General features: G+C 51.5%; 1 protein-coding gene across 1 annotated transcript; it reads right to left on the bottom strand.

Annotated features, from left to right (window-relative positions):
• TMEM72 (transmembrane protein 72) lies at nt 1-27,659 on the bottom strand. Its single transcript, XM_003930006.4, has 5 exons — nt 27,274-27,659; nt 10,173-10,239; nt 7,205-7,276; nt 5,537-5,676; nt 1-4,644 (listed from the first exon to the last, which is right to left on the bottom strand). The coding sequence occupies exons 1-5, from the start codon at nt 27,341-27,343 to the stop codon at nt 4,166-4,168; spliced, it is 828 nt and encodes a 275-aa protein (XP_003930055.2). The 5' UTR covers nt 27,344-27,659; the 3' UTR covers nt 1-4,165.

The following is a 27,659-nucleotide window of genomic DNA, read 5'->3' as shown; positions in this document are numbered from 1 at the left end:
AAAAGGAAAGAAAAAAGAAAGAAAGTAAAAAGAGAACCTACAGAATGGGTGAAAATAATTGAAAATAATGGGTGAAAATATTTGCCAATCATATATCTGTAAAGGATACAGTATCCAGAGTATATTAAAAACTCTTATAACCAAAATGAAAAGACAACCCAATTAAAAAACAGGCAAAGCATTTGAATAGACACTGCTTAAAGAAGGTATTCAAAGGCCAGTAATTTCATGAAAGATGCTCAACACTATTGGTCATTAAGTGGATGCCTGACTGTAATAAAAAAGATGATGACACGTGTTGGTACGGAGAAATCAGAACCCTCGTACACTGCAGGTGGGAAAGTAAAACGGTACAGCCCCTCTGGAAAACAGTTTGGCATTTCCTCAAGAAGTTAAACATAGAGTTACCACAGGACCCAGCAATTCCACCCCTAGATTTAAACCCAAGAGAAGTGAAAGCAGATGTTAAAACAAAAATGTGTACACGAATGTTCATAGCAGTGTTATTCATTATAGATACAAAATGGAAACAACCCCAGTGTCCATTAACAAACGAATGGATAAACAGAAGGTGGTATATCCATACAATGGAGTACTATTCAGCCATGAAAAGAAATGAAGATACATGCTACGACATGGATGAACCTCAGAAACATGCTAAGTAAACAAAGTCACAAAAAATCATTATTAAACGATTCAGTTTGTATGACAGAAAGTAGATTAATGGTTGCTTAACGTAGGTGATGGGAGGTAGGGAGTGACTGCAAATGGGTGTTGGGTTGTGTTTCCTTTTGGGGATGATGGAAATGTTGTGAATTAACATTTTGATGAACATAGTTTAAGAGTCTATACTAGAAAGTGTTTAGCTGTACACTTTTTAAAAAAAAATTTAACGTTTTTTAAAAGATTGTTTTGAGACAGGGTCTCACTCAGTTTCCCAGGCTGGAGTGCAGTGGAACGATCTCAGCTCACTGCAGCCTTGACCTCCTGGGCTCAAGCCATTCTTCCATCTTTGCCTCCTGACTAGCTGGAACTACAGGTGTGTGCCACCATGCCTGGCTAATGTTTTGTATTTTTGGTAGGAACGAAGTTTTGCTATGTTCCCCAGGCTGGTCTCACATTCCTGGGCTCAAGGGATTCCCCTGCCTTGGCCTCCCAAGGTGCTTGGATTACAGGCATGAGCCACTGTACCTGGCCCAGCTGTACACATTAAATTGGTGAATTTTATGTTACATGAATTATATCTCAATAAAGATATTTCAGGAAACTAAAACCAAAAAACCACCTTAGGGCTGATGGGAGAGGGAGACAGAGGACCCACGGTGTGACTCCTAGGGTGTAGCTGCTCACAAATGTGGGGTCCACACTGCAGCTTTCCTCTGAGGTAGGGGTTGGTGGTTGTACCCTCCCCAGGCTCTAGCACTGGAAACGAGTGGAGACAGGCGCTCTTGGACCTGAACTGGCCTTGCCACAGACGCAAGTCAGGGTGGTGCCTCCTCAGTGCCCCTCACGGCGAGGCCTCCGTAGGGTTAGGGACGTGGTGCAATCACAGTGACTTGTGATTTGCAGTTCTCTGAAAAGCACTTGCCCCTGTCTTGTGGAGTTACTGCTGTGAGTCCCACTTAATAGGGAAACCTGAGCCAGAGATGGGAAGGGTCTTGAGCAAGGTCAGTTGTGTATTAGTGGAGGTCGAATGGTCCTCAGCCTGGTGCTCTTTCTTCTTCCTGTCACTCTGTTCTTCATCTACAAAATGCTCCCCTCTCTGCTGAGACAGGGAGGGGGGATCACGGCAGGGCCAGCCCTACTAGTCTTTGCTTCTTGGCAAGGGTGCAGATTATTACAACATCTGCTTTGCAGGGATTCTACTGGACAAGGATGTGGTCACAGAGTTCTCAGGCTGAGAATCAATGGAGGCACGTGATGCTCATCTGCTTATGAGGAAGTGAGGAAGATGCCACTTTCTTGCCTGGTCCACTGATGGGTGAGAGTTCTGGCCTACTTAATGATCTCCCTCCAGCTTTTTTCTTTTGGTAGCCATGAGTGTTTGAGAACTTTACTAATCTAGGTAAGATCATAACTGTCCTCTAACACTGCGCGCCAGCAGACTCTCCCTTCACTGATGACAATCTCCAGGAAGCCTAGGTGCCTCAGAATCCCATCGCATCATCACTGGGACTCCCAGTGCACACTCTAAGATACCTCCCAAATCGTGCTCCCAACACACATCTCACCTTTAACACACACCCTAAACAACACTCTGCACTTGGGTTTACAGAAGTGTTTATTAAACAGGATCTGACAGCTTTGACATCAGACTTTCTGGTTTGCTTCTTGCAACCTGGCCATCCAGCTCTGCTGGCTGGGGCTCTGAGGAAAGAGTGCTCTGATGCACAGGAACGTCAGAGGCTGGCCATGACCGTGCCGGGAGGATGTCTGTGGCCATCGCATTCCCCTTCCACACACGACAGGGGGAAGATGCCTGGCTCCACTCCACTTAGACTCTTTCTGTGCACAGGGACCTGCCTGGGACACATGGCCCATCAGCCACAGGGCGCAATCCTTGCCTACCGCCTACCCATACCCATGTCGCATATTGTTCCCTCTTCCCTGACTGTGGATGGTCAGATCCTGAGGTCCTGCCTTGATGGCAGCTGTAGAAGCAGCTCTGCTGCTCTCGCCATCGAAGGCTCGCAGGAATGTCTTGATTAGCCATTTGTCATCTGACTGGAGACTCCGACCTAGGTTACCACAGGAAGCGCTCTGCTTATCTGCTTATCTGGAACACCTGCTGCACTTAGGCACCAAACTGATACTAGCTTCTGGTTGGCCATTGTTTTCATACCTTTGTAAAATAACTTGTAGGGAACGTTGAAAAGCGTGCAAGCACAAACACAGGTTTCGCATTAGACTGTGGAGCGTGCGCTCTAAGGCTCGCTTTATGGAGCCTGGCGTCAGGCCCCACGGGGACTGGGAAGTCACAGGACTCTTCCTCCTGACTGTTCCGTCACTGCAGCTGCCGTGAAGAATGGTGTCTGCTCTTCTTGGCAACAACCTCGTGGACCCAATGGCAATTTTCAGAAGGAAAATCTATACTGCAAATCCTTTACAGTTTACAAAGGAAAATTTGACTCAACTGCCTTGGTTTCTTCTGGGTTAACTGTCACTGCTGTGGCAAAGTTCCATGGCAGAGAACTTGCCTGCCTGCCCACCTTCCTCCTGTTCTCCCGTTTTCCCGCCTCTTCCTCGCCTCGCTTTCTTCCATTTTGAAGACGTTTATATTTATCACCTATTCTGCTACCAGGCACTTAAGGATGCCACTTCTCTGTGCTGTGTGACCTCTGGGCAGCCTCTGTGGTCCTGCACACAGCGGGCACTGCGTCCTGGGCCCTGGCACTCACTGCTGGGAACTGCCATAGGCTTTTAGTGGCTTTCGGTTTGCGTCATCTGCTTGGAATCTTGGAAAGGCCATGTGGTGGGGAGGCAGGGAGCCCCCGGCCATGCTTCTGGAATGAGCTTTGCTCATCTGGTCTGGCGTTCCCACAGTGAGCACAGAGTGGTATTGTTTCCCTGAGTCGCTCAGGCCCAGCCCTAGAGCATGCAGAGAATGCGGCTAATGGCCGGCTGCTCCCACCAGAGGCTTGTAGCCTCTCTTCCTGGCCCTGAGCAGTCTTGAATGGTCAAGACCCATGGCCACCTTCTCCTGTCTTAGAGACGCTTAAGTTGCTGATGCTTCCCTGGGCCTTCAGAGATGGGCGGACCATAGGTTCCTCATGGAGTGCTGGTCCCTGGGTCAGGAGTAAGGAAAGCCCAGAGGCGTTTCCTGGGTAGACATCCTCTGGCTCTTCTGGGCTGAGGCAGTAGCACCTGCAGCCTCATGTGCAGTGGGAGGGATGGTTTCACTGGGGAAGCACAAGGGTTTCCCCACCTGTGGCCAGGAGGAAGGAGCTTCTGCTGGCTTGAGGTGGCGTGAGCCTTGTTCGTGCCTCCCTTGAGGCTTCTGCAGAAATGCTGGCCTGTCACACCTCCTGATGGCCTCAGGGGCTCAGCCAGCATGGGGGTGTCTGGTTACCCTTGAGAAGCTGACCTCAGAAGATGCTGAAACTCCAGAGGGGGCCATCGAGTTAGGTAGACCCCTCACTGAGTGTCCTCCAGGCTGAAGCAAGGCTCAGAACAGGCCAGTGGCTGTAAGAGATGACAGGAAGAGTGGGGCCTGGGGAGGGGGGATGATGGGTGTTGTGTCCGAGGTGGTCTCCTCTGGCTCGCTGTCCTCATCATCCAGACCTTCGGCGAGGGAGGGGACGATGCGGACCACGTTGTCTTCAAAGTGCACCTGCTTTTTCTTGGCCAGGGAGTCGGCTGGCTCCAGGCTCAGCTCCATCAGGGTGTTGGGAGGCTGGAGGGCACTGGATTTCTTGGTCCCCTTCAGGATGCTCTTCATGTGGATGAAGAGGGAGCTGGGCCCCTCCTTGAGGGCTCCATGGAAGGTGTAGGTTTGCTCTGTGTCCCCAGAGCCAGTGGTGCTCACAGCGCTGCTGGAGGGGTCTGTGTACTGCTCTGGGGAGGCCAGCACCTCGGGGGCAGCTTTCCTCTTCTTCCTCTTGCTCAGAAGGAAGTAGGCCAGGCCGGTGATGATGAGCATGGAGCCTGGAAAAGAGCCGGAGGTCAGGACACTGCATGAGTCACGGAGAAAATCCAGAGGCCTTGCAAGCAAGCCGCGCAGCAGGGCTCCTGTAGCCTTGCGCTGTGTGGCCATGCACAGGCCCCTGTGTGGCCCTCTTGCCTGGCTTGTTTTCACACCCACATCAGATTTGGGGGTCCACCTGGAGGCTGGGACGGGGATGCGAAGGATGGGGGCTCTGCTTTTCAACATGGTATCCCTGGAGGGCTGGCTTCCCTGTATGGTAGACGGGTTCATGAGGAGGGGGCACAGTTTTCACAGACAGGGAGCAGAGAGGAGAAGGACATTAGCAGAAAAGGTCATGGATGAAGCTGAAGAGGTGGGAGCAAGAAATCCTGGGTTCTGCCATCAGAAGCCAGGCTGGTCAGTGGTATGCACCCGGTGAAGTGGAAGTAGATGAGGCTGTGCAGGTTTTCCGTGGTTCCAAGCCAAAGTGCCTTTCAACCCAGGCTGAGGAGTTTGGACCTTATGGGTAGACACTGAGGAGATACGGAAGGGTCTGGGCAGGGAAGTGGCCATGTCGCACCCTTGGGAAGCTGGGCAAGGAAGCCATGTCGCACCCTTGGGAAGCTCCGCGCACACGGTCAGTGGGAGGAAAGGTGAGCTCCACTTCGTAGTTCCGCTTCTGGATGGTTCTATGCAGGAAGGATGCACTTCTTGGGACATTCCTGCCTTTTGGTCAGCATGGAGGATGCCTGGCATTCCTGTGATTCCTCATGCCCACCCTCTAGGTCAGAGAGGACAGTGGGGCAGGTATGGACCCTGGAACTACCACTGGAGCTGGGCTTTGAGGGGTAGCCCCTCCTGCTCAGAGCCCCCCTGTGCTGGGGCTGCATACTTCTATCCCTGTGCTCTTACCTGGGATGGTCACATGCCAGACCAGGACCGGGTGCAGGAAGCAGGCCACTGACAGCAGCAGGTAGGCCAGGAACTTCTGGAAGCAGCCCAGCCAGTGGGCCTTCTCCCTTGCTCTGTCTGCCAGGGACCCTGGTTGACACCTAGGGGAAGGGAGCCTAGGTTAGGAGAAGGTGCCCCAGGTAAACCCCAGCAAGACAGGAGGCCGTGGTCTGAGCTTGTCCCTACTGTGGGCAGGCTCTGCAGTGGGCCGGGGCTGAGCAGGAGGCCCTGTGGTCCTTGCTGTGGGTTCCACAATGAGTGGGCTTGCCTGAGTCCCTCTAGAGGGTCCACGATTTTTTGAAAGGCTGTCAAGCCCTATCTTTCTGGTCAAGGGGGAAGCAAGTTAATGCTCTCAGGAAGCTGCCTGGGTCAGTGAGGAAGACAGTGGGAGACTCAGGGCTCACAGTGCAGATAAAGTGTGCAGTTCGGGAGCCCTGAGCAGGGGCACTGTGCTTGCAGTGTACTGCACAGGAGGCCTGGCCAGGTGGGTGAACAGGCTGGAATCCAGCTGTGCCCTGTTTGCCCAGCCTCGCCTAGGCACAAGACAGTGTCGGCCTAGAAAGGCTTCTTTTCTAACTGCACAGGGACCACGCATGTCCCTGGCAGAAGCCTGATGTTGAGCAGCTTCCTTCAGGGGCGCTGCCTCCAGGTTTCACAGAGGGCAAGTGCCTGCCTTTAGACCCAGCACCTTCATCCTCTGAATTGGCCTAGAGCTGGGGCTCTGCACAGCCGCATCCTGCCCCTGTAGCTTTGAGGGAGTGCACAGAGCAGGTGGCCCAAAGCGCTGCTCTCTTAAGCGCAGCAGGAGGGAGTGCGATGGCTCACTGATGCCCCCTGGTGCCCATTCCTGTGTGCGTCTGGTGGCGGGGCGCAGTGGAGTCCATCCAGGGCCGATTACTCCCCAGCCTTCTCCCCAGCTGAAGTTTCAAGCACACCTTGGCAGTGGAATTCAGCAGAAGGGGAAAGCTTTCTGCCTTAGGGCTGGTGACTCTGGGAGGCCTTGCAAGGTGCTGGGACAGCTGGATCTGAGGCCTAGCTCTATCACTGACCACCCAGGGACCAGTGTCTAGGTTCCGAGAGCTGTGGTCCAGGACCCCAGTCCTTGGTCCCACTGACGACAGCCTCCACCTACTGAGTGTAGGCTCGGCAGCAGCAGGGGCCTCACGAGATCCTGCAGGGTCTGCCCTCTTGCCCTATGATGTACCACCCCTGACTTGGCCCCCAACATTAGGAAGAGACAGAGCCAGTTCCCAAACCCAGCTCTGCTCACTCCCAGCTTGGGGCAGGGTCCTTATCCCATGGAAGATGGCTCGGACACCGGGGCCCAGTGACTGGCTGCTCCTGGTGACGGGCAGCTGGACTTTTCTGGGGATTCTGGGCAGGGACAGGTCCTGAATGAATGTGTTGGTTGGTTCTCCTGGTTGGGGCCAGGGCAAAGAAGGCAACGGAGTGTGTGGGCCTGGGCCCAACTCCAGGCCAAGCTGGCTGTACCTCGGGGCGGGAGGGGGGATCCTGTCCATGGTGGCTTCAGGAGCAGGACATTCCCTGGATGTGAGCTCTTGGGTGGAAACATCTGGGGTATCTGGGGCTGGGGTGGGCAGTGAAGGGGTCTCTTTGGAGACTACTTACTGGAAGCAGATGGCCAGCAGCTGAGCCACAAAGTAAGCCCCTTCGCATATGGCGACAGCAGCTCCTGTAAACCTGCGGTGGAGACAGGTGAGGGAGGCTGACGCCTCTGTCCTCCTTCACTTTCTTGAGGGCTGACCTCTCACACGTGGCCTCCTGGACATCACATCTACAGCCAGTGGACTGACCTAGACTCGTCCAGACAACAGCCACCAGGGACTGTCTCCAGGCCAGGGCCGCATTGGGAAAGGGTGGGGCCGGGGGTCAGAGATGGGTGGGGAGGGCACCGTGGCCAGCAGGTGAGATGGTGTTCAGCTGACACCCTGTGTGACACTGGTAAGCATGTCCTTCTACCTGCTGGTCACCAGGATGGACACACACTGCCTGTGTTCCAGCCTTAAAGCTGGACCTGTTCCTGACCCTTTCCTTCTTCCTTTTCCCATTGCCCTAACAGTCACCAGGAGTTATTGATTACATTCCTTCAACACCTTCCAAATGGCTCCTGTTCTCTGACCTCCTGGACATTGCCTGGGTTCAGGCCCTGCCCCATGACCCCTTCCCTGGCTCCACTTCCTCGCTTATCCCGGCCTGTCTCCTGTTCCTCCACTCTGTCACTCTGGGATGCCTGATGGCCGAATCTCATCATGTTCCTCCTGAAACAGGACGCCTTGAAGCCTCCTTTTGCTCCCAGTGTGGTCCAGGGACCCTGCAATCAGCCTCTGATCAGGAATGTGTAGAATTCATGGCTCCCTGGCCACCACTAGACTCACATCAGAATCCTTGGAAATGGAATAGGTACTTATGGAGGGTCTCACTGCCTACTCTCCATGTTCCCTTGACAACACAGAAAGCTGTCAGGTGCCACAGGAGCTTTTGTACAAGTGAGTCCTTCCTGGAAGGCCTTCCCCTTCTCTCTCCAGTCTGTCTGGTGACCTCCTCCTGCTTCTCCATGTGGTACCATATGACAAGAGCCACCAGTCTGTAAACTGCCAGAGGGCATTCTTGGGCTCCATTAATGGGCATTGCAATGAATGAATGAAAGTGGATAGTGTTGTACAGAAGGTGGCTTGGGGCCAGGGTTTCCTCAGAGCCATGGGTGTTTCTCCCAATCAGCTGTGTGACCACAGATGAGAGGTGTGACTTTTCTGTACCTCAGTGTCCTCATCGGTAAACTGGGGGTTATTACAGTGCATCGGCAATAAAATTGTTCTAAGAATTAAACAGCATTTTTAAAGCTCTTGGGGCCATGCTTGCACACTGTGATTATACCAATTCTAGTTATCATTTCTCTCTCCCTGTGATTATTTACATCATTTGGTGATTGCCATTCTTCTCACTCTCTATGCCACCCAGCATCAGCCTCACTCTTACTCCGTGGTTTTAAAATGTTAACAACTAACATTTATGTAATGATTGCTGTGGGCCAAACACAGTTCGAAAGGCCCTGCAAATATCTTGCAATAATTTTACAATAAACACTATAATTTCTATCGGTTTACAGATGAGGAAACTAAGGCATAGAGAGATTTGCCCCGTCAACGATGGGCACACAGCCCTCTATCACCTGAAGGTGGAGGCAGATCTGGAGGAGGGAGGGGAGTGGAGGTCACAGCCTGGTGACCCTGCAGGCAAAACACGACATTTGTGGGGCAGCTTGGTTAACTGTTACCTATTGCTTCTCAGCTCAGTAAGCTCCTCAGGATTAGGGGGGCTAGAACACACAGGCTTCCTATATCATTAGGAAGAAACTGCTGGAAGCCCCTTAGGATGGGGCTGCAGAGATACTGGGGCAGAGACCCAGGTTCTTCTCACCCCCTGGGTCACCACTGCACGGTGATCACCTTCCTGCCAGGGCACATTTTCAGAGGTAGCTGGTAGTGGAGAAGAAAAGACATCATCTGGGGAGCAAAAGGGTCTTGGGTGCGAATCTGAGTCCTGCTGTTCATGAGTCTGGTGATGTGGGCTAACCTGCTTACTCCTGAATTTTCTCATCTGTAAAACTAGGCCAATATGCACTGCTCTTACAGTGCTGTGAAAGTTAAATAACGTAATGCAAACAAGACATTTAACTGCGTTTAGCATGTAGAGAAGCTCAAATATGTATTCCTTTGACCTGATTCCTCTCTCTCTAAAACAAGAGCTCAGTTAACATTTGCTGAAAAAAGAAATGATTGATGAGGTGCATGGACAGGTTGGTGTATGGATGAGTAGATAGATGAATGGATTAATAGATGGGTAGGTGGGTGGGTGGATGGATGGATAGATGGATGGATGGGTAAATGAATAGACAGATAGGTAAATGGATAGATTGGTGGGTACATGGATAGATGGGTGAGTGAATGGATGAATAGATGGGTGGGTGAATAAATGGATGGAGGGTGGATGGATGGATGGTTGGGTGGATGGGTAGTTGGATGGATGGATGGATGGATGTGTAGGTGGATAGATGGATGAATAGGCAGGTGGATGGATAGATGAGTGGCTGGCTGGATAAACTGGATGATAGATGGATAAATGGGTGGGTGGATGGGTGAATGGGTGTGTATGTAGTATGCATATATGGGTAGATGGATGGATGGCTGGGTGGATGGATGAATAGATGGATAGGTGGGTGGGCGGGTAGATGGGTGGATAGATGGATGAATGGATGGGTGAATGGGTGAATAGATTGGTGGGTGAGTGAATGTATAGGTGGGTTGATGAATGGATGGGCAGATAAATGGATAAATGGGTGGCTAGCTGGATGAATTGGTGGATAGATAGGTGGGTAGAAAGGATAATTCATTGATTTACAGGATGGTCTGCACAAACCAGGAACTATTCTAGAGCCCCCCCATTGACTCCCTTCACCCCTGAGATAAAGATGAACTAGCATGGGAAGGGGACTGCCCTGAGTTATTCTGAGTAGACAGATGTAGGATGAGTTGAGCAGAACTTGCAGGTCAAAAGTGGCATGTGCACAGATACTCACAGCAGATAGAAAGCCAGGCTTTTGAACTGCCCCCGGAGGAAGGTCTCAGTGCCCACGCCGATCAACACTAAGGGGCAAGAGAAGAAGGAAGAGTGGGCCTGGTGCTCTACACCACAGCCCAGCCTGTCGAGGGTTCCTTGGTTGTGGAGTGAGCCTTCTCCCTGGGGACTGAGAGCCAAGGTAGATTCTTCTCTTCATGGCACAGGCAGCTGTGACTGGCAAGGTGCAAGAGAGCAGGAAGCCTCCGGGATTGGTCCCTGGAACTCCAGGCAGAGCCCAGAAGGCTTCTGATTAAGCCTCCCCAGAGCAGCCACCCTTAGTGCCCCCAGCGACTGCCCACACTAACATGCCACCAGCCCCTCGGTTCGCAGCTGTTCTTGGCCATGTGCTGGGGCCCACACCAGTGTGTGTTGTGTGTCTGGCTTCAGGGCTTGGCCATGGATGGGCTGTGCCCCAGCCCTGTTCTCTTGCTCGGGTCACTGGTTGCTGTTGCATGGTCTTGGTCTTGCTTGCTGAGGGGTGGTTGGCTGCAGGTCACACTCATTGCTCATTGCTTTGGACCCAGTACTGATTAAACCCCTGGGCTTTCGCTCTGACAAGGAGATGTTGCTCAGCCTCAGCTCTCCTCCTGCCCTTTCTTGGCAGTTGGTGCTGACCTTCCATTTGTCCTGGGTGAATTTCACCTGCCTTTCTAGACTTGCTGTCTCTGGGTGTTCTTTTACAGGGATTTGCTGGCTCCCACGGCTTCCCGCAACCAGCACAGCACTGCCCCTTGCAGTCCCCAATAGAAGCATCCCAGGAGCAGTGCATTGGCCTGCTGAGCAGATGTCTTTCTGCCCCTAACTGATTACACTGCTGGGTACCCTGTTTCTCTCTGGGCTCTGATAACGTCCCTGCTATGTGCTGGAGGGTGGCTTCATCCTCTCTCCCTCCCAGTCAAAGATGGTGGGCTGCGCTGTCATTATCCCTGCTGCACATGGGGCTGCTTCCTGGCTTCTGGTGCTTCCTCTCTTCCCTGGCAGGGGCATTGTGTGGGCTTCCATCCTCTGGTGTCCCAAGCTGAAGGGAGCCCTTCATCCAGTACTGAAACTCCCCTCCTGGAGAGCAGGGAAGAGCCTTGCACTGAAGCCACCAGCACTCCACCCCTCGATTCCAGGGCGAGGGGGTGATCACAGAGATACTGGGGCAGGGGATTGGGAGACGAAGCACTTGGATCTAGGCAGGTGAGAAGACGCGTTTCTGTTTTCTGAGTGATGGATGGGCAACACTGTGCTTCAGGGGCGACTGCCCACACTAACGTGCCACCAGCCTCTCGGTTCACAAAAGGGAGAAGCTAAGTCTCCCACCCTCTCCGGGTTCCAGCTGCCCTGCTGGCTCACCTGGGGCAAGCACTGGCGATGCTAACGGGCCACTGCAGTGTCAGTGAAGGGTCCAAACTTACAGAGCACTTCAGAGCTTCACACCACGGTGCACACGTCCTGGCCCTTCCAGCAGGCCTGTGGCACAGGAGTGCCACTCTCCACAGTTCCCAGTGGAGGACGAGGCTCACTGGCCTGTGTAGTTCACTCAGGGACACATGCTGGAAAGCGAGGTCCCAGAGACCAGATGGAGGCTGCCAGCTCTAGGTGGTGTGTGTTTCCTGCTTCCCACTGCCTGCTGGCATGCATGTGTGCATGTGTGTACACGTGTGTGTGTCTGTGTGGGTAGGCTTGTGAGTGCATGTATGTGTGAGTGTATGTGTGAGTGTATGGCATGTGTGAGCATGTGAGTGTATGTGTGTGAATGTGTATATATGAGTGCATGTGTGGGAATGTATATGTGTGAGTGTGGTTATATGTGAGTATACGTGTCAGTGTGTGTGTGTGTGTGAGTGCATGTATGTGTGTATGGAGTGTATGTGTATAAATGTGCATGTGTGAGTGTGAGTGTATGTGAGTGTATATGTGAGTGTGTGTGTGTGAGAGCGTGTGTACATGTGTATGTGAGTGTATGCATGTGAGTGTGCATGTGCAAATATGTGAGTATATGTGAGTGTATATGTGAGCGTAAGTGTGTGTGTCTATGTGACAGTGTGTGTGAGTGCATGTGTGTATGGAGTGTATGTGTGTGAATGTGCTTGTGTGAATATGTGAGTGCATGTGAGTATGTGTGTGTTATGCAGGCAAATGCCCATTTATCTGGTTTTTGCCACGTCCTGTTCTCAGCACTCAGAATTCATTCACTTATTTAATCATCGCAGCAGTCCTACGAGAAGGTACTCTTGTTATTCCCACTTTACGTAGAGGAAACTGAGGCACACAGAATGTAAGTTAAACCAACCACCCAACTATGGATGCATGCCCAGGTCAGAGCCGGAGTTTCGGCCTCTCATTTTCCAGTTCATAGCACAGTCACCCAATCTCTCTGAGTCTCAGTTTTCTCATGATACCTCCTGCACACGGTGGTCATGAGGACTGCAATCAGCTAACTGATGCCAAGCATGTCATGGGTGCTCAGTGAATCACTGACTGGGGAAGGAGTGCTTCCTGCCCTGCGCCAGGGAAGGGTGTTTGAGTCAGGGCTGACGCCTGCGTTGAGCCCTCCATAGGGCAGGCGTGGGCTCCACCCACATGGCAGCTCATCTTGGCCGATTTGCAGGGGCTTTTGGCTGACGACCAGCAGATGGCAGGAGAGGGTCTTGGGAACTCAGCTTCCTCCCTGGACCTGTACCTGTTTGGCATGTGAACAGCTATTTTGATGCTTTTTGTTTTGTATTCTTTTTTATTTTTCTTTTTTTTATTATTGCATTTTTGGTTTTGGGGTACATGTGAAGAACATGCAAGATTGTTGCATAGGTACACACATGGCAGTGTTTGTTTTGTATTCTTTAGGCAAACAAAGGGTCAGCAGTCAGAGGGGCGTTCAAGGAATACTGTAGAGACAGTGCTGGTTTGCATTAAAAAAATAATAAAAAAATGGCAACAGAGAAATGAGAGCTGGATGGACATCCCAGTTCTATGTGTCATTACACACAAGTGGTAAGTACTGAACTCATCCAAGCTGTGTTTTCTCATCTGTGGAAGGGGCAGCATAAGTTATAACTCACAGAGTCATTGCTTGGATTGGAGAAAACGAGTCTGGAACGCACGGCTTAGTGCCTGATAGATGTCAGGTGATCAATGCAAAGAGGCGACTCCTTCCCCCAACTCGGCCCTGGCAGCTTTCTCAGTGTCCAGCCAGCCACTTTGCACTGAGGGGCATGGGGCCACTCTCCCACAAGCTCCCTCCCAACCACAGCCGGCTTGATTCTGCATGCCAAGACTGACAGATGCCCTTTGGCGGGAGGAGGAGAGAGTGGGGAGCCGGGAGTACGGCTCCTCAATGCACACAAGGTCGAAGGGAATCAGTGGGGCACTCACGAGAGATGGTAAAGCCCTTTGACGTTCAGGCCAAGGGGTCATCGCTTCCTGCTTGATCCTCCCACTTTTGGGGTTTGTGTTCCTGGACGCAGAGCATGCCAGGTTGAGACAACACGAACCCACACTGAGTCCCTCCTCTGTCCTCTGCTCTGTCTGCTTCTGGCCTCGATGCTCAGGCAGCTCTGCTGGGAGCGGCAGGCCCACCCTCCTGGGGCGGTGAGGGGGTGGCTCCTGCCTGCTTCTTCTAGGCCCACGTGGTCTTTGGTGGTTACTGGTTGGCCCAGGCACCGGGCTCATTCCTGGGGTATACTTAGTCCAGCAGGAGAGGTGTGATGTGGACTGAGAAAAGTGTATTCAGTGAGGGCAGTGACCCAGGCTGGATGAGGTCACTCAAGAGATCTGGGGCCAGAGAGGAGGGGTCACTCGTGGGACTATGAGGAAAGATGAATAAAGAGGAAGCCAGAGTGGACTAGGAAAGCAGCAGGGATGAACCTGTGCCGACGGAGGGGCCAAGCATTGTGGGGGGTGGGGGTCCCTAACAGCAGGAGCAGGGGCACGGTGGGGGGCAGTGGGCAGTGCCCGTGGATCAAGGCGACTGTGGGGTCCTTAAATATCGGGTTCCACAGTGTGAGCAGGAGACTCGTGTTTAGATTGGATTGGTATTTCAGAAAGCTCCCTGATCCTGTGCAGCTGGTGAGAGACTTTGGTGACATTTGGTGGTGGCTGGGGGGCAGAGACTAGCTCCAGGTGCTCCTGGCCACCCCTTCTCCCAGCACAGGGTATCTACCAGTGCTCTTTGTTGGCTTGGGCTTTAAGCGGTTCTGGCTTGGCTCCTGAAGGTGTGGCACAGGTGGCTTTGTTGTTCAGTGGCACAGTAGGGCCAGGAGAGTGGAGGGTCTATTCTGTGTGGGGACCCAGTGAAGGAGGCTTCCCAGGAATAAAGCAGAAGGCATGCCCTGCCATTGCAGGTTGATGTTTGGGCTTTATCTGAGCAGTAGGAGGCAGAGATGTGGACTGGCCAGGAGATGTGTCTGGGATTGGAAGCTTCCTGTGTGTGTCAGCCCTGTTGCCTGTCACCCAGGTACCACCACATGCCATGCAGACAGTAGGCCCTCTCCATACGTCTCGTTTCATCTGCACACCTCCCAAGTGGGAACTGCCAACCCTAAGGTCTCCCAGTTTTCTCAGCGATGTGCTGGGTGCCATCTCTCAGGAAAGTTGGCTTAGAATGGCTTTGCTGTGAAGACACTCCTGCTAATCTCTGAGGAGTGAGACCAACATATTGTGAGGAAGCCCAAGCCAGCCTTGTAGAGAGACTGCTAAAAAGAGAGAGAAAGAAATGAGAGAGAGAGAGAGAGAGAGAGAGAGAGAGAGAGAGAGAGAGAGAGAGAGAGAGAGAGAGAGAGAGAGAGAGAGAGAGAGAGAGAGAGAGAGAGAGAGAGATGGGGGGCACAACAGTCCCAGCTGGTTCAGCTTTGCACAGGACAAATGACAGAAGAAGTTATCTTTGACATTCCAGCTCCAGCAGATGTGACATAGACTGGAAGTGATGGACCCAACCAACAATCAGAGCCAAAGCATCAGATGAGCCACCTCAGCCCTGTGAGCCATGCCAGCCACCCTACCTGTGAACCCACCTGTGGCCCCAGTCATCCTGGAGCAGAGGTGAGCTGCTTCCACTGCTTTCTGCCAAAATTCCAGAACCACAACGTTTTGGGCATAATCACATGATTGTAGTCTTACGTTACTAAGTTTTAGAGTGGCCTGTTATGCAGCCACACATGGGTGACTGGAAAAGCAGCTTACTCTGTCATCTAGCTACCTGAGATTTTGGCATGGAAGTCCCTGTGTCTGGTCTGACTTCTTAGGAGTAAGCATTATATTCTGACTCCTTGGGAGTAAGCATTTCTGGGTCCTGTAGCACCTGCCCCATATCCTTGGAGATTCAGGCTCCTAGGAGTAGGGGTGGTGTCTGGGGACTCCCACTGAGTCATGGAATCCTATTGGTGGCTTTACATCTTAAGACTTCATCGAGGATCTGTGGAGGAGAACCCTGTATCATCCAAAGCAGGTCCCTCCCACAGCTGCATTTTGTAAACATACCCAGCAGAAAAAGTGAAGGAAGAAAAAAGTGAGATTCCCTGCTGCAGGAATTCTGTGAACCGTCTCGAACACACACCCCACACAGCCACATGGGGCTGGCTGTGGAAGACCCTAGTCTGGTGTGCTGATTGGACTGTGCTGGGAACAAATCTCCCTGGAAGGCATCCCAGTTCCGCATGATATATATACAGGACCCCAAAATGTTTTTACCCAGAGCCTGGAGTTTCCTAAATGTTTTCTTCCAGGGGATTAGTCTCCAGAATTGGCAGGAGGTGAACATGAAGTGCCACCTGAAATTTAGTGGTGGCTTGAACGAGGAATGGGATTGGCACAGGTTAAGGAGAAGCTCCTCTCCTGTATTCTGAGCGTCTGTTCCCAGAGACGGCACAGGTGGGCCCCCCGCCCTCTCAGAGGCCTCACTTCAACCCATGGGTGAGGGTGGCCCACTCCTTGTTTTGTGGAATTGGACCTTAGTCTTCTGCCCGGTTTTCAGATTTAGGCAGGGCTCTCTGTTAAACACAGAGAAGTTATGACACCCAGAGAACCAGGACCAGGGTGGGCCCAGAAAGACAACAGGGCTCAAAATGAAGGAGGCATGCCTCCTAAGATCATGGGGGTGCTCGTTCATTAAGGGGGTGTTCTCCTTAAAACTAAGAAGATATTTGCCGTTAAATAAAAAGGTGTTCTAAAATGAAGGAGGTGCTCCTCTTAAAATCTAGGGGGTGCTGATGGTAACATTCAGGGGGTCCTCATTATAATGTAATGTGGCCCTCACTCTGAGCCCAAGGTGACACTCCCTCCCTCAGGGGCAGTGTAGGCTCTTCCCTAGCCCTGAGAGTGGTAGCTGTGGCCCTGGCATGCAGAGATTTGGGTGGCCCAGGGTCTGAGGGCTTCTAGCTCCTTGTGGAATTTGGCCTGAGTGCTGGCCTTCCATCCTCCTCGCAGGACAGTGGGGCTGGCGTCTCGGAAACTCTGCCTTCACAGGGTGCTAGTCCAGTGTGAAAGCGATTGGCCTGAATCAGCAACTCACTGGCACAGATACCTCTGAGGCATTGCCCTCAGCTGGGACCAGGGACTGAAGAGCTGATCTTTGGATCAGCTGATCAATGATTAGGAGCTGATCAATGGAGACAAGCAATGGGACGAAGACCCTACTACCCCCAGAATCACAGCCTCATGACACCCAATTCTCTGCAAGAATGAAATGCCTGAGACTTGCCTCGATCCGCCTGTCTTACCCATCCAGGTGAAGGGGCACGGGGCGCTGGGCAGTGCTGCTCGACATGCCATTAGTGGCCTTTGACTCCTTCCATCCCTCCCTATTACCCCACCTCAGGTCCCCCAGTTACTCTCACCCCAGCCTAACAGAGGCACCATATACCCACCCCAGCACAGCTCACCCTACGCCTCTGTCTCACTCCCTGCACAATTCCATGAGGCACCCTGGCTCGCACCTCAGTGGAGCCATTCCTGGACAAGCCTGGCCTCTCTCATCTTGTTATTTCCTTCCCTCCAGTCTCTGTCCTTCCTGTCTGGGCCACGTCCAACTTCAGTATAGGAACGTTCTTCTCTCAGGGGCCAGGGCTTGCTTCTGTGTTGCTTTCCTGAGCTGTTCGTTGTAGTTCAGGCTTAGCAGAGATCAGAGATCCTGGGTCAAGACCTGTGGTGCAGGCTTGGGGCGGGCAGTCATGGTGTGAGCATCCTTCTCATCCTGGAGCTCTGGTTTCAGCATGGGTGGATGAATGCTAGCAGGGGGCTGCCCTGGAGCAGAAAGAACATGGGGCTTGCATCAAAAAAACCGAGTCCTGCATCTTCACAAAGGTGATTAAATCTTTGGTCTGCATCTTCTTCTGGAAGATGGGGCAAGTAAAACCATGCATAACGGTGCCCACCAGTGCTGGGTCTAAGTAAATAAGAGTGCTGCACAAATGCAGACGATGGCTAGGAAAGCTATTATAAGAGGCAGGCTGTTTCCATCAGTATTCTCCAGGGGAAGGAGAGGGCTTATTCTCATCCTTTGCTTCCATTAACACACTTGTGGGTTTTTTTTTTTTTTTTTTGTGTGTGTGTGTGTGTGTGTGTGGCCAAAAAGCTCTTCCCTATGCACCAATGTTGTTTGTTGTTCACTGATTTACTTTGAGGTCCCTTCTCAAAGCCCAGTTGGGATATAAGTGACCCAAACTCCCATCTGTCTCCTCATCTCTTGTGTTAGCCCTCTATAACCCTGCTAGGGACCCCACAGGGCTCAGGCCAGCATGTTCCTGGGGCTGGGACATCTGTGGGGCTGCCTGCTAAGGAGATATCGCCCTGGTCTCAGGCTGCTGTGGCTTTTGCCATAGGCTTCACCCCATGGTCCACTGTTGCTTATCCATTCTGACTCCATGGGTTGAATTTTGACATCTGTCTTGCATTCGTTGTGACGCCCTTGGTGGCAACATGGGATGCTTCACAGTCACCAGAGGCCACACTAACTGGGTTTTTGTGCCAGGCAGTGACCTTGGCACTGAATGCCCGGGCATTGGATGAGAATTCTGTACTCACCTTTGCTGAGGGCAGCCTCAGAACCCACCATATATATTTATTGCTTTCCTTCATTCTCATCTCCTGCTGGACTTAGGATCTCCAAGGACACCTCAGGGAAGGATGCTCCAGGCTGATGACAATGGGCGTGGACAGTCCAAGAGAGGTGGTCACCACCAGGGTAGAGATGAAAAGCTAGATTTGCACCATTTCTAAGACTACAGAGATGCTGGAACCAGTTGCTGTGAATTATCTGGGACAGTAAGATAGTAGCTGCAGGATTCTTAGCTCAGAAGTTGTGCAAGCAGTAAGCATGGTGGTGAGGTTTACCTGCATGTGGAGATCAGTTCCGATGACGCACGTGAGCCAGGGTTCAGAGACAGCGTGGGAAAAGGGAAGGATTTCATGGTAGACATTTATGGACATTCAGTTGGAAGAGACTTCAGATTGATCTTGTATTGAAACTGTATAGCAATTTAGGGGAGAGCTAATGTCTTAACAACATTGAGCCAGGCTTCTGACCCATCAACAAGACATATCTTCATTCTTTTAGATTTACTTTATTATCTCTCAGCAATGCTTTCTAGTTTCTAGTGTAGTTTATTTTACATCTTTTGTCAGATTTATCCCTAAGAATTTCGAATGGTTGATGCTATTATCCATTGTATTTTTAAAGATTTTATTTTCTAATTGTTTGTTGCTAATGTATGGAAATATTATTTCCATAGTTGATTATTATATATCGAGCTTGTCTTCTGCAATCTTTCTATTCCCTCCATGAGCTCGAGTAGCTTTAGGGGTAGATTCTATTAGATTTTCTAGAGATGATAATATCACCTGTGAATGAAGTTTTTACTTTTCCTTGACAATCTGTATACATTTTGTTCTGTTTCTTGCACTGGCTAGAACCTCCAGTAAGATGCTGACTGAAAGTGGTAGAGGGGACACCCTTGCCTTGTTCCTAATCTTAGGAGGAAGCACCTGATCTTTTACATTTAAGTAGATGTACGTTTTCTGTAACGACCTTTTAAGATTGAGGGAGTTTCCTTCTGTTTCTAGTTTACTGATGCTAGTTTTATTTTAATCATAAAGAAATGTTGGATTTTACTTAAAACTTGGTGTCTGTTTAGATGATAATATGGCTTTTCTTTTTTAGTTTTTAAACATGATGTCTTAGTCCATTTCAGCTGCTATAACAAAATCCCATAAACTGGGTGACTTACAGACAACAGAAATTTATTTCCTACAGTTCTGGAGGCTGGGAAGTGCAAGATCAAGGTGCTGGCAGATTTGGTGTTTGAGGGACCCCTTTCCTTACAGAAAACTGTCTTCTCACTGTAACTGCACATGGTGTGGTAAGAGGGCCCAGGGAGCTCTCTCAGGTCTCTTTTATAAGGACACTAATTCCATTCAGAGAAGGCCCTACCTCCCAATAAAAGCATCGTGGGTGTTAGGATTTCCACATATGAATTTGGCTGAGGGTACACAAACATTTAGTCCATAACACATGGTCAGTTATGTTAACTGATTTTTCAAATATTAAAACAATGTTGCATTTCTGAGATGAACTCCACTTGGTTATCATATATTATCCTTTCAATATACTTTTATTTGTTAAAACTTCGCTTAGAATTTTTGCATCTATGTTGATGAAGGTTATTAGTCTATAGTTTTCCTGTGATATCTTTGTCTAGTTTTGGAATCCATATAAATACTGATTTTATAGAAGGAGTTGAGAAGAAGTCCCTCCTTTCAAATTTCTGGAAGAGTTTGTGTGGAGTAGATATTATTTCTTCCTTAAGTGTTGGTAGAATTCACCTGTGAGGCCATCTGGGCTGACACCCCTCTCTTTGGTGATTAGGAAGGACTCTGCAGACTCACATAGCTCATTGGCACTGTTGAGGATAGTGTCTCCCGTGTAGAATAGCATCTTCCTTGTAAGGACCCTGATATGGTTTGGCTGTATTCCCACCCAAATCTCATCTTGAAATTTCCCACCTGTTGTGGGAGGGACCTGGTGGGAGGTAATTGAATCATGGGGGCAAGTTTTTCCCTGTGTTGTTCTCATGATAGTGAATAAGTCTCAGGAGATCTGACGGTTTTAAAAAGAGGAGTTTCCCTGCACAAGCTCCCTCTCATTGCCTGCTGCCGTCCATGTAAGACGTGACTTGCTCCACCTTGCTTTCCGCCATGATCGTGAGGCTTCCCTGGCCACGTGGAATTCTAAGTCCAATTAAAACTCTTTTTTTGTGTGTAAATTTCCCAGTCTGGGGTATGTCTTTATCAGCAGCATGAAAACAAACATACAGGCTCACAGGAGACATTTCTTCTAGATCACAATATCAGGGAGACCCGAGGTATTCACTTCCTATTCTTTCTCAGTGTTCAAGGAGAATGCATCTGCTCACTCATCCACATGGCAGGTTTCCAGATAGCATTGTCTGTGCCCTCCTTGTTCTCTATCCATTCTACATACATCAGGCTTCTTCATCTGACCATTTCCTGGCCTCCTGGGGGGTTTCCTGAGCCCCTTCTCCACAGTGTCAGCCACTTACATCAGACAACATTTATTTTTGTTCGCAGCTGTCTTCAGAAGGCTGAACAGAACCCAGGACAATCTTGAAAGAGCTGTCATCCCATGAAAAATAAAACAGGGCTGCCATCTTTCCTCTGGTTGGCTCACTCTATGTGGTGTAGCAATAACCTAGTTCCTGTGGGCTGATCTTCACAACCAAAGCTCAGAATGTGATGGGAAATGTCTCCCAATATGACTCCCTTTCCAGTGTAGCCCCTTCCTCTTTCCAGCCTTATGGGCCACATGCTGCTTTGCTCCTTTCCTTGGATCTTCCTTCTTCTTCATCCTACGAAAGGAACCGATAACTCATGCTACGCAGCTCCATGCTCTGCCTGTTCCTCTCACATTAGCCAACACTGAGTGAGAATCTGTGTGCCAGGCAGCTTGCTGCTTTAGCCACTGTTTCATTGAGTCTTCACAACTCCAAAGGGTAGATACAGTGGCTGTCCCCATTTCGTAGATGAGGAAACTGAAGTTTGCAGAGGTTAGGTGACGTGCCTAAGGTCATGCACGTAGTAAGCGGTAGAGCAGGACACAGATGCAGGTGATTTCTCACCCAAGCGAGCCCCCATTGTGTTTTCAGACCTTCTCCTAAATGCTATGCTGCAGTGCTTGGTGCCTGGATGTGCGTTCACTGGTTTGGTTCTCTGTCCGGCCCATGCGCTCGCACTGGGCAAGGTCTTGCCATCCTAATCCGTGTGTCTACACTGCATGACTGGGAGCTCAGCAACAGTTTGCCGAGTAAATGAAACCTAACTGAAGTTCCAGATTTCTTGTTCTAAATCGAGAAACAAGGCACAGGCACGAAGTAGTGAAGAAAGAAATGCTTGAACCAAATCCTACTGTCTGCCTAGTGCAAAGCTTGGGCCACAGTATTTACTCAAAAACCATGTTGATTCTCAGCTACCCCTGCTCTGGGCAGAGGCTGGGAGAGTGAAACACAGCCCTGGAGTGGCGACAGTGGGGCCTCAGGCTGGAGCCTCTTTGATCTGAGGAAAATTGGAAGGCCTTGCTCAAGAGCTCAGAGACATTTTCTGAGCAAGCCTCTTTTGGGGAAGCCCATGCGCATCTGCGAGTGAGGGCACAGCCTGGAGGGGAAGGCTTTCTCTGCAGGGCAGGGCCCAGGGACATGTCTGCCCTTCCCGCCACGCCCAGCCTGGAGGGCCTGAGACTGCCTCACACAGGGGGCTCTTCCCATTCTCTTCCCTGGCCACTGGCCACTGCAGCAGGTAGGGGGCGGTGGGGTGGGGGAACAAAAGGAGGCAGATTTCATTTACTCATGGAGCTGATTGTACCAGAAAAGGAAAACAATCAACATTCACTGGGAAGGTCTGAAACACAATGTGGGCACACTTGGGTGAGAAATCACCTGTGAGGCCTTGGAATGCGTGATGCCTCCTGCTTTCTTAAACAGCAGGAGGTGGTCACGGGGATACACATGTAAAAGGGGTGAAATTAGCATGGAGGGCCCAAGACGTTTGCTTCGGAAGCATTTGTTTTCCTGAAGGCTTTGAACAGGGCTAAGGTCAAACTATGCATTTGGTGTACCCTTTAAAATATAATGAGAACAGCTGGGTTTTAAATCATTCTTTTCTCCTAATCTGCGTTAATAAACCAAGGCTCTAACTGCTTGGGAAGCACAGGAGTATTTGAAAATGTGGCCTTGTCTGTTACATAGAGAAACGGGTTAATGGGTCAAAACCCAGAACAAAACAGAACCCCTTAGTGATCCCAGGTTGATTCCAAGCACTCAATTTGTGAGAAACAGCATGTCAGCCTGACAGGCAGAGTTTGCTCAGAACAGCTCTGTCTCCAACCCCTTCATGTCCCCGCTGGCTCTGCTATGCCCTTTGCTTTGGAGCTGCCACAGCACAGCCCTGTTTGGGCAGAGTGGAGTTCCAACACCAGACTTCTGTCTCATGCCCATGTGACCTCTGCCAGGCTACCTCAATGTTCTGAGCTTCCATTTCCTCAGTTGTAAAATGGGACTGAACTCAGCCTGGGGAGGACCTGCTCTGAGGGACAGACAGCCTCAGAGGCATTTGTGGGGCTGGAGTGAGACTACAAACATAAAGCATGCTGTCAGCCCTGCACCTCTGGACCCATCAAAGCAAGCGCTACCGTGATAGTTCCCTTTGGAAATGTGTGCAGATTTGACTGTCTCCAGATGGGGTCCAGAAGCAGGTTTGGCTGGAGAAAGTCATGGTGGTGCTGGTTAAAGCACGTGTGGCAATCTTGAGACAGAGAATGGACAGCTGCATTGACTATCAGTCTCCTGAAATTTAAGAAGTGTTTGGTGATACTGGACTGTGTGTTCTAGTGGACCTGTGTGCTCACCATGACCCCACCTGCCTGATCAGAACTGACCAAGGGCAGGAGCATGAGGGTAGAGGATGGGGCAGTTCTGATCAAGCCTCTCCTGCTCTCCTCTGTGTGTTTTGCATCCTGCATCGTGGGTCATCAAAATACAAAGAGACATACTTTTAAATCCTGACTCAGGTGGAGGAAACAGCGATTAGGAGTGGGGTCCCAGGACCAGACCACCATCAGGTGGAACTTTGCCTTCTTGCTTCCTGGTGTGAGACCTTGAGCAAGGTGCTTCACCCCACCAAGCCTTGGTTTCCCTTTCTGTACAGTGGGTATGAGGATGAACATGATGATGTCTCCAAGGACAGTTAGAAGGATGAAATGAGATACTGTAATGAAATGAGATACTCCCAAATTTCCTTGGAAGCATTTAAAATACATAGTGCATGCAAAGCTTGGGCCACGTTATTTACTCAAATAATCATGTTCGTTCTCAGCTACCCCTGCTCTGGGCAGAGGCTGGGAGAGTGAAATACAGCCCTGAAGTGGGGTCAGTGGGGACCCAAGCTGGAGTCTCTTTGTTCTGAGGGAAGTTGGGAGGCCTTGCTCAAGTGCCCAGAGATATTTTCTGAGCAAGCCTCTTTTGGGGAAGCCCATGCGCATCTGCGAGTGAGGGCACAGCCTGGAGGGGAAGGCTTTCTCTGCAGGGCAGGGCCCAGGGACATGTCTGCCCTTCCCTCCATGCCCAGCCTGGAGGGCCTGAGAGGTGTATCCTCTGTCCACACAGGGGGCTCTTCCCATTCTCTTCCCTGGCCACTGCGGCAGGGGCTGGGGAGTGGCGAGTCAGTTGTTTGCGATTCCCCCGAGGTAAAAGGGAAAGAGGAAGGCTGAAGTTCTAAGGGAAGCCAGCCCTGGGACCAGTGCTGTGGGACAGGCCCTTTCTCATCTCATAGAGGAGGAGTGCCCTGGACTGCTGTGCTCCAGGCTCAGTTAAAGGCATTTCCCAGGCCCCCTTTCCTGCCATTTGGTCTGTGCTGAGAACCTGTCACAGGGCTGAGCCTCCTCTGGGGCTTGAGTCTCGCACTCAGGACATCTTTACCCTGTCTCCAGTGGACGCCGGAAGAACCTGCTTTGAGGGATGGACAGGCAGGAGTCCCAGCATCCTCACAGCGGGAGGTGGGGTGCTCGCAGCTTATGTGTGGTTTCCCAGCTATGTCTGCCTCTGTGGGCAGTAATGGATGCCGCGTGTCAGCAACTGAGGCACTTAGACATCACACAGGCGTATGCATGCACATGGACCCCCGTGCGCCCCCCGACCCCCGCATTCCGGGCCAGACAGGTGATGCGAATGAGCCCGGTGTAAACAATGCAGGAGTGGTCTGTGATGGCCTGGAAACCACGTGACTGCTGCAAAGGGAGGGAATTTTCTAATTTTAGAAACGCTTCCACCCAGGTGCAGCAGCCCTTGGCCTGTTTACCCCCATGTGGTGGCAGCAATGATTTGTCTGTGCTTGCTCTGGAACCCCTTGTAATGTGGGGCTGGACATTGTGCGGGGTGGGGGGCAAGAATGGCTGGTGGGGGTGCGAGGAATCCTAAGGAGGCTTCGTCCAAAGGCTGTGGCTTCACCCACAGTCATGGGGTCTTGACATGCTGGCAAAGGCACCTACCAGGTGCTCTCAGTGCTTTGGACAGCCCCAATCCTGTCTTCAGGGAGTCCAGGGAGGAGGCTGCTAATGAGAGGCTATAGCCTTTTAGCAGCCGCCTGGTCCCTGCAGGTGACACTCTGAGTGCCCTTGGGTCATATGTCTTTCTAGCTTTTAACAAATCCACCCTGCCTACCTGCAGGAGACAAGGAGCCACCTTAGGTCCCTCCCTAGGCTTTCTGCAAAGTGAGGCCCTCTATTTCCAGTCTTATTTCCTCTCTAGCAGCAGTGCCCTTATAATTGAAGCCTGGACTTTTCAACAGGGGATTTCAACAAAAAAGAGGCTTAAAAGAATAAGGAATTTGCAAATCTTATGTACTGGAAAGGGGCCAGGAGTTCAGTGATGCTGGAAGAAACTCGAGATTTGCCCAAGAACACCAAACCCCTCTCCCTAGCCTCCTGCTCGCTCCCAGCATTCTAGAAAGCCCAAGCAAGATCGTTTGAAAGCCTGGCCATTAGCAGGCACCTCATGGGCTATTTTTAGTCTGAATCTCCTCTCAAAACCAAGAGGGAGGCCCATTCTCAGCATTAACAGCAGTCCCCCGTGCGGAGATAAAGGCTGTGGTTAAGATCAGCACTGCGTGTGTGTGTGTGTGTGTGTGTGTGTGTGTGTGTGTGTGTGTGTGTGTATGCTGCGCGTGGTGGGAGTGTGACGTGCTGCAAACTCTTCCATTGACTGAGATAAATCAGGATGTTAAACTGTTTCCAGCGAATCCATTAGAAGGATAAGTGCATACATCTTAGAATAGCGTCTCAACAGGAGGTGGGGCTCAGATCGGGGTGGAGTGTGCCTGGGGAAACCCGGATTCCTGGCATTGTACAGATTTGGAAACCAAATTCTAGAGGGAGCAGGGTGGACTCAGATCAACAGACATGAGAACCTATTTAGGGTGGCCTTCCTCTCCCCAGGATGGCTTGTTGGGGACCTTGGGCATTATTCCTGTAGGTGTGGATGGCATGGTTCTGAAAGGGGCTGGATCTGGCTGCTTCATCAGTGCCTCCACTCACAACCTCAGCAGAGGAATTGTGAACCTCCTCTTGCTGTCTGCTGGGCAGGCTTCCTACTCTGGAAGGCAGGGAAGGCTTTGGCCAGAGCCCTGGCCTTTGTGAAAGTTGAAGGACCAGGGCTCCGGGCTGGCTGTCCCTCTGACATGCAGCATGACCTTGGGCAAGGTCACCACCTGCATTGGAGCTCAGGTGCTCCATCTTGCAGCAGGTGGGTCGGGGTTAAACCATCCAGCAGCCCTTCATGATCTAACTCACAACCTAGATACTGGACGAGCCCACTGGTCAGCTCGCAGCTGAACCCAGCCCAGTGCTCTAGAAATGACCCAGCTGAGCTCTGGAGTGTGTCATGGGGGCTTCTGCTGAGAGGTTTTCATCCTCAGTTCTGCTTAGGCATGCTCAGTTTCTGCATCCTTGATCTGTCCAAACACCTGGCCAGCATCTCCATTGTACAGATCGGAAAGTGCAGTCCCAGTGGGGTCAGGGGCTCCTCAAGGTCATACATCAGGTAAGTGACTCGGCTGGGGCAGGAACCAGGACTACTTGAATTTGACCTGGGAAAAGTTTCCCATTTGGCAAGACCTTTGGGTAAGCTTTTGCCCAGTGGTGGGGAAGGGCTTTGTTAGGGGGTGTGTCTCTTCTTTGTCCCCAAGGGACAATGTGGCTCAGAGTTAAGGGCTCAGAATGCTGCTTCTTTACTTCTGCAATACAGATCCTGGCCCCTTAGGGGGTCTGGGGGTAAGAGTCAGGCCTGCCCTGGGGAAGTGAGCAGGCAGGGCTCAGGATGATGGCTGGCTGTGGGCTCTGCCCTAACTGTCTGCCCTCCTGGCCAGTTGAGAAGCCCTGTGATCCCACTGGGTGAAGGAGGGGATCCCAGCACAGGGAAGCATTTCTGCTGCTAAGACCACAGTGCAGACCACAGATGGGAGTCTGTGTTCCTGCAGAATGTTCTGTTAACAGGGTCCAGCACAGGACTGAGGGAAGCCTGTGATTTCTGTGTGCAGCCTAGCTCAGCCTGTCCCCCAAAGGCAGAGCTGCTCATGACTGGGAATTCCCTCTCCATGAGGCAGGGCTGCGGTTTGAGTAAAGCAGGATGAGCTCAGGTGACCTTTTGTAGCTACACAGCGAGGCCCAGACCTTTCTACCTTCACCTTCTGTCTCCACCTCCACCTCATGACAACTCTCTGAGGAGGTGGGGTGGACCCCTGGAATCATTTTGCAGATGAGGATCTTGAGGCTTCCCAAGGTCACAGGGAGGAAGAGTCGCCAAGAAGAGATCCAGCACCCAGCCCTCTGGCCCCTGGCCTGAGGCTCGCCCCGCTGCCCCTGCTGCTGCTCTACAGAGCAATGTTTCTGGGAGTCTAGGGAAAAATTGGAAGCATAGAAGTGGCCAGATGTGCCCGCTGTCTCCCAGCTACCTCTCATCCCTCAGGCAGCCCTATCTGCCGTGCCCGTGTGCAGGAACAGCAGCCGGGAGGCGGGGTCTTACCTGCAGCAGTGGTGATGCCCAGGAGCCGGCAGGTATATTCCAGCCCAGTCCAGAACACTTGGAGCTTCATGGTGCCGGGGGTGAGGACAAAGTCCTGGCAGGTCAGGCAGCAAAGGCCCCAACCCTGAGATGCTCCGAGCCGCCCTTGTGCAGGCAGGAGGCTGCGGCTGCTGGCTCAGGCCCCTGCGCATTGGGGCCCTGCCTTCCCTAACCAGTCCTGGCCACCACAGCCTGGCCGAGGTGTGAATAGGACTCACCTTCCCGGCTCTCAGCCCGTGCCCCTACCAGGCACTCAGCTTAATCATTACCTTGGAAGAATGCTCCCACTGCTCACACAACCCCAGCCTGGCCTGGCCCGCTCAGCCTCAGCGCAGCCCAGCCGGAGA

The sequence above is a fragment of the Saimiri boliviensis genome, chromosome 12 (assembly GCF_048565385.1).
Source record: "Saimiri boliviensis isolate mSaiBol1 chromosome 12, mSaiBol1.pri, whole genome shotgun sequence".
Lineage (NCBI taxonomy): Eukaryota > Metazoa > Chordata > Mammalia > Primates > Cebidae > Saimiri > Saimiri boliviensis.
This window is presented reverse-complemented; position numbering and strand designations above follow the sequence as displayed.

What these genes read in the sequence shown, in the direction of transcription:
- TMEM72 (XM_003930006.4), bottom strand. Translation starts at nt 27,343, where the DNA reads ATGAAGCTCCAAGTGTTCTGGACTGGGCTGGAATATACCTGCCGGCTC. An exon ending in GGGCATCACCACTGCTGCAG is followed by an intron (nt 10,240 to 27,273) that starts GTAAGACCCCGC and finishes CTTGCCCCTTAG; the next exon opens with TGTTGATCGGCGTGGGCACT. An exon ending in CTGCTGGCCATCTGCTTCCA is followed by an intron (nt 5,677 to 7,204) that starts GTAAGTAGTCTC and finishes CCCTTCCCCTAG; the next exon opens with GTGTCAACCAGGGTCCCTGG.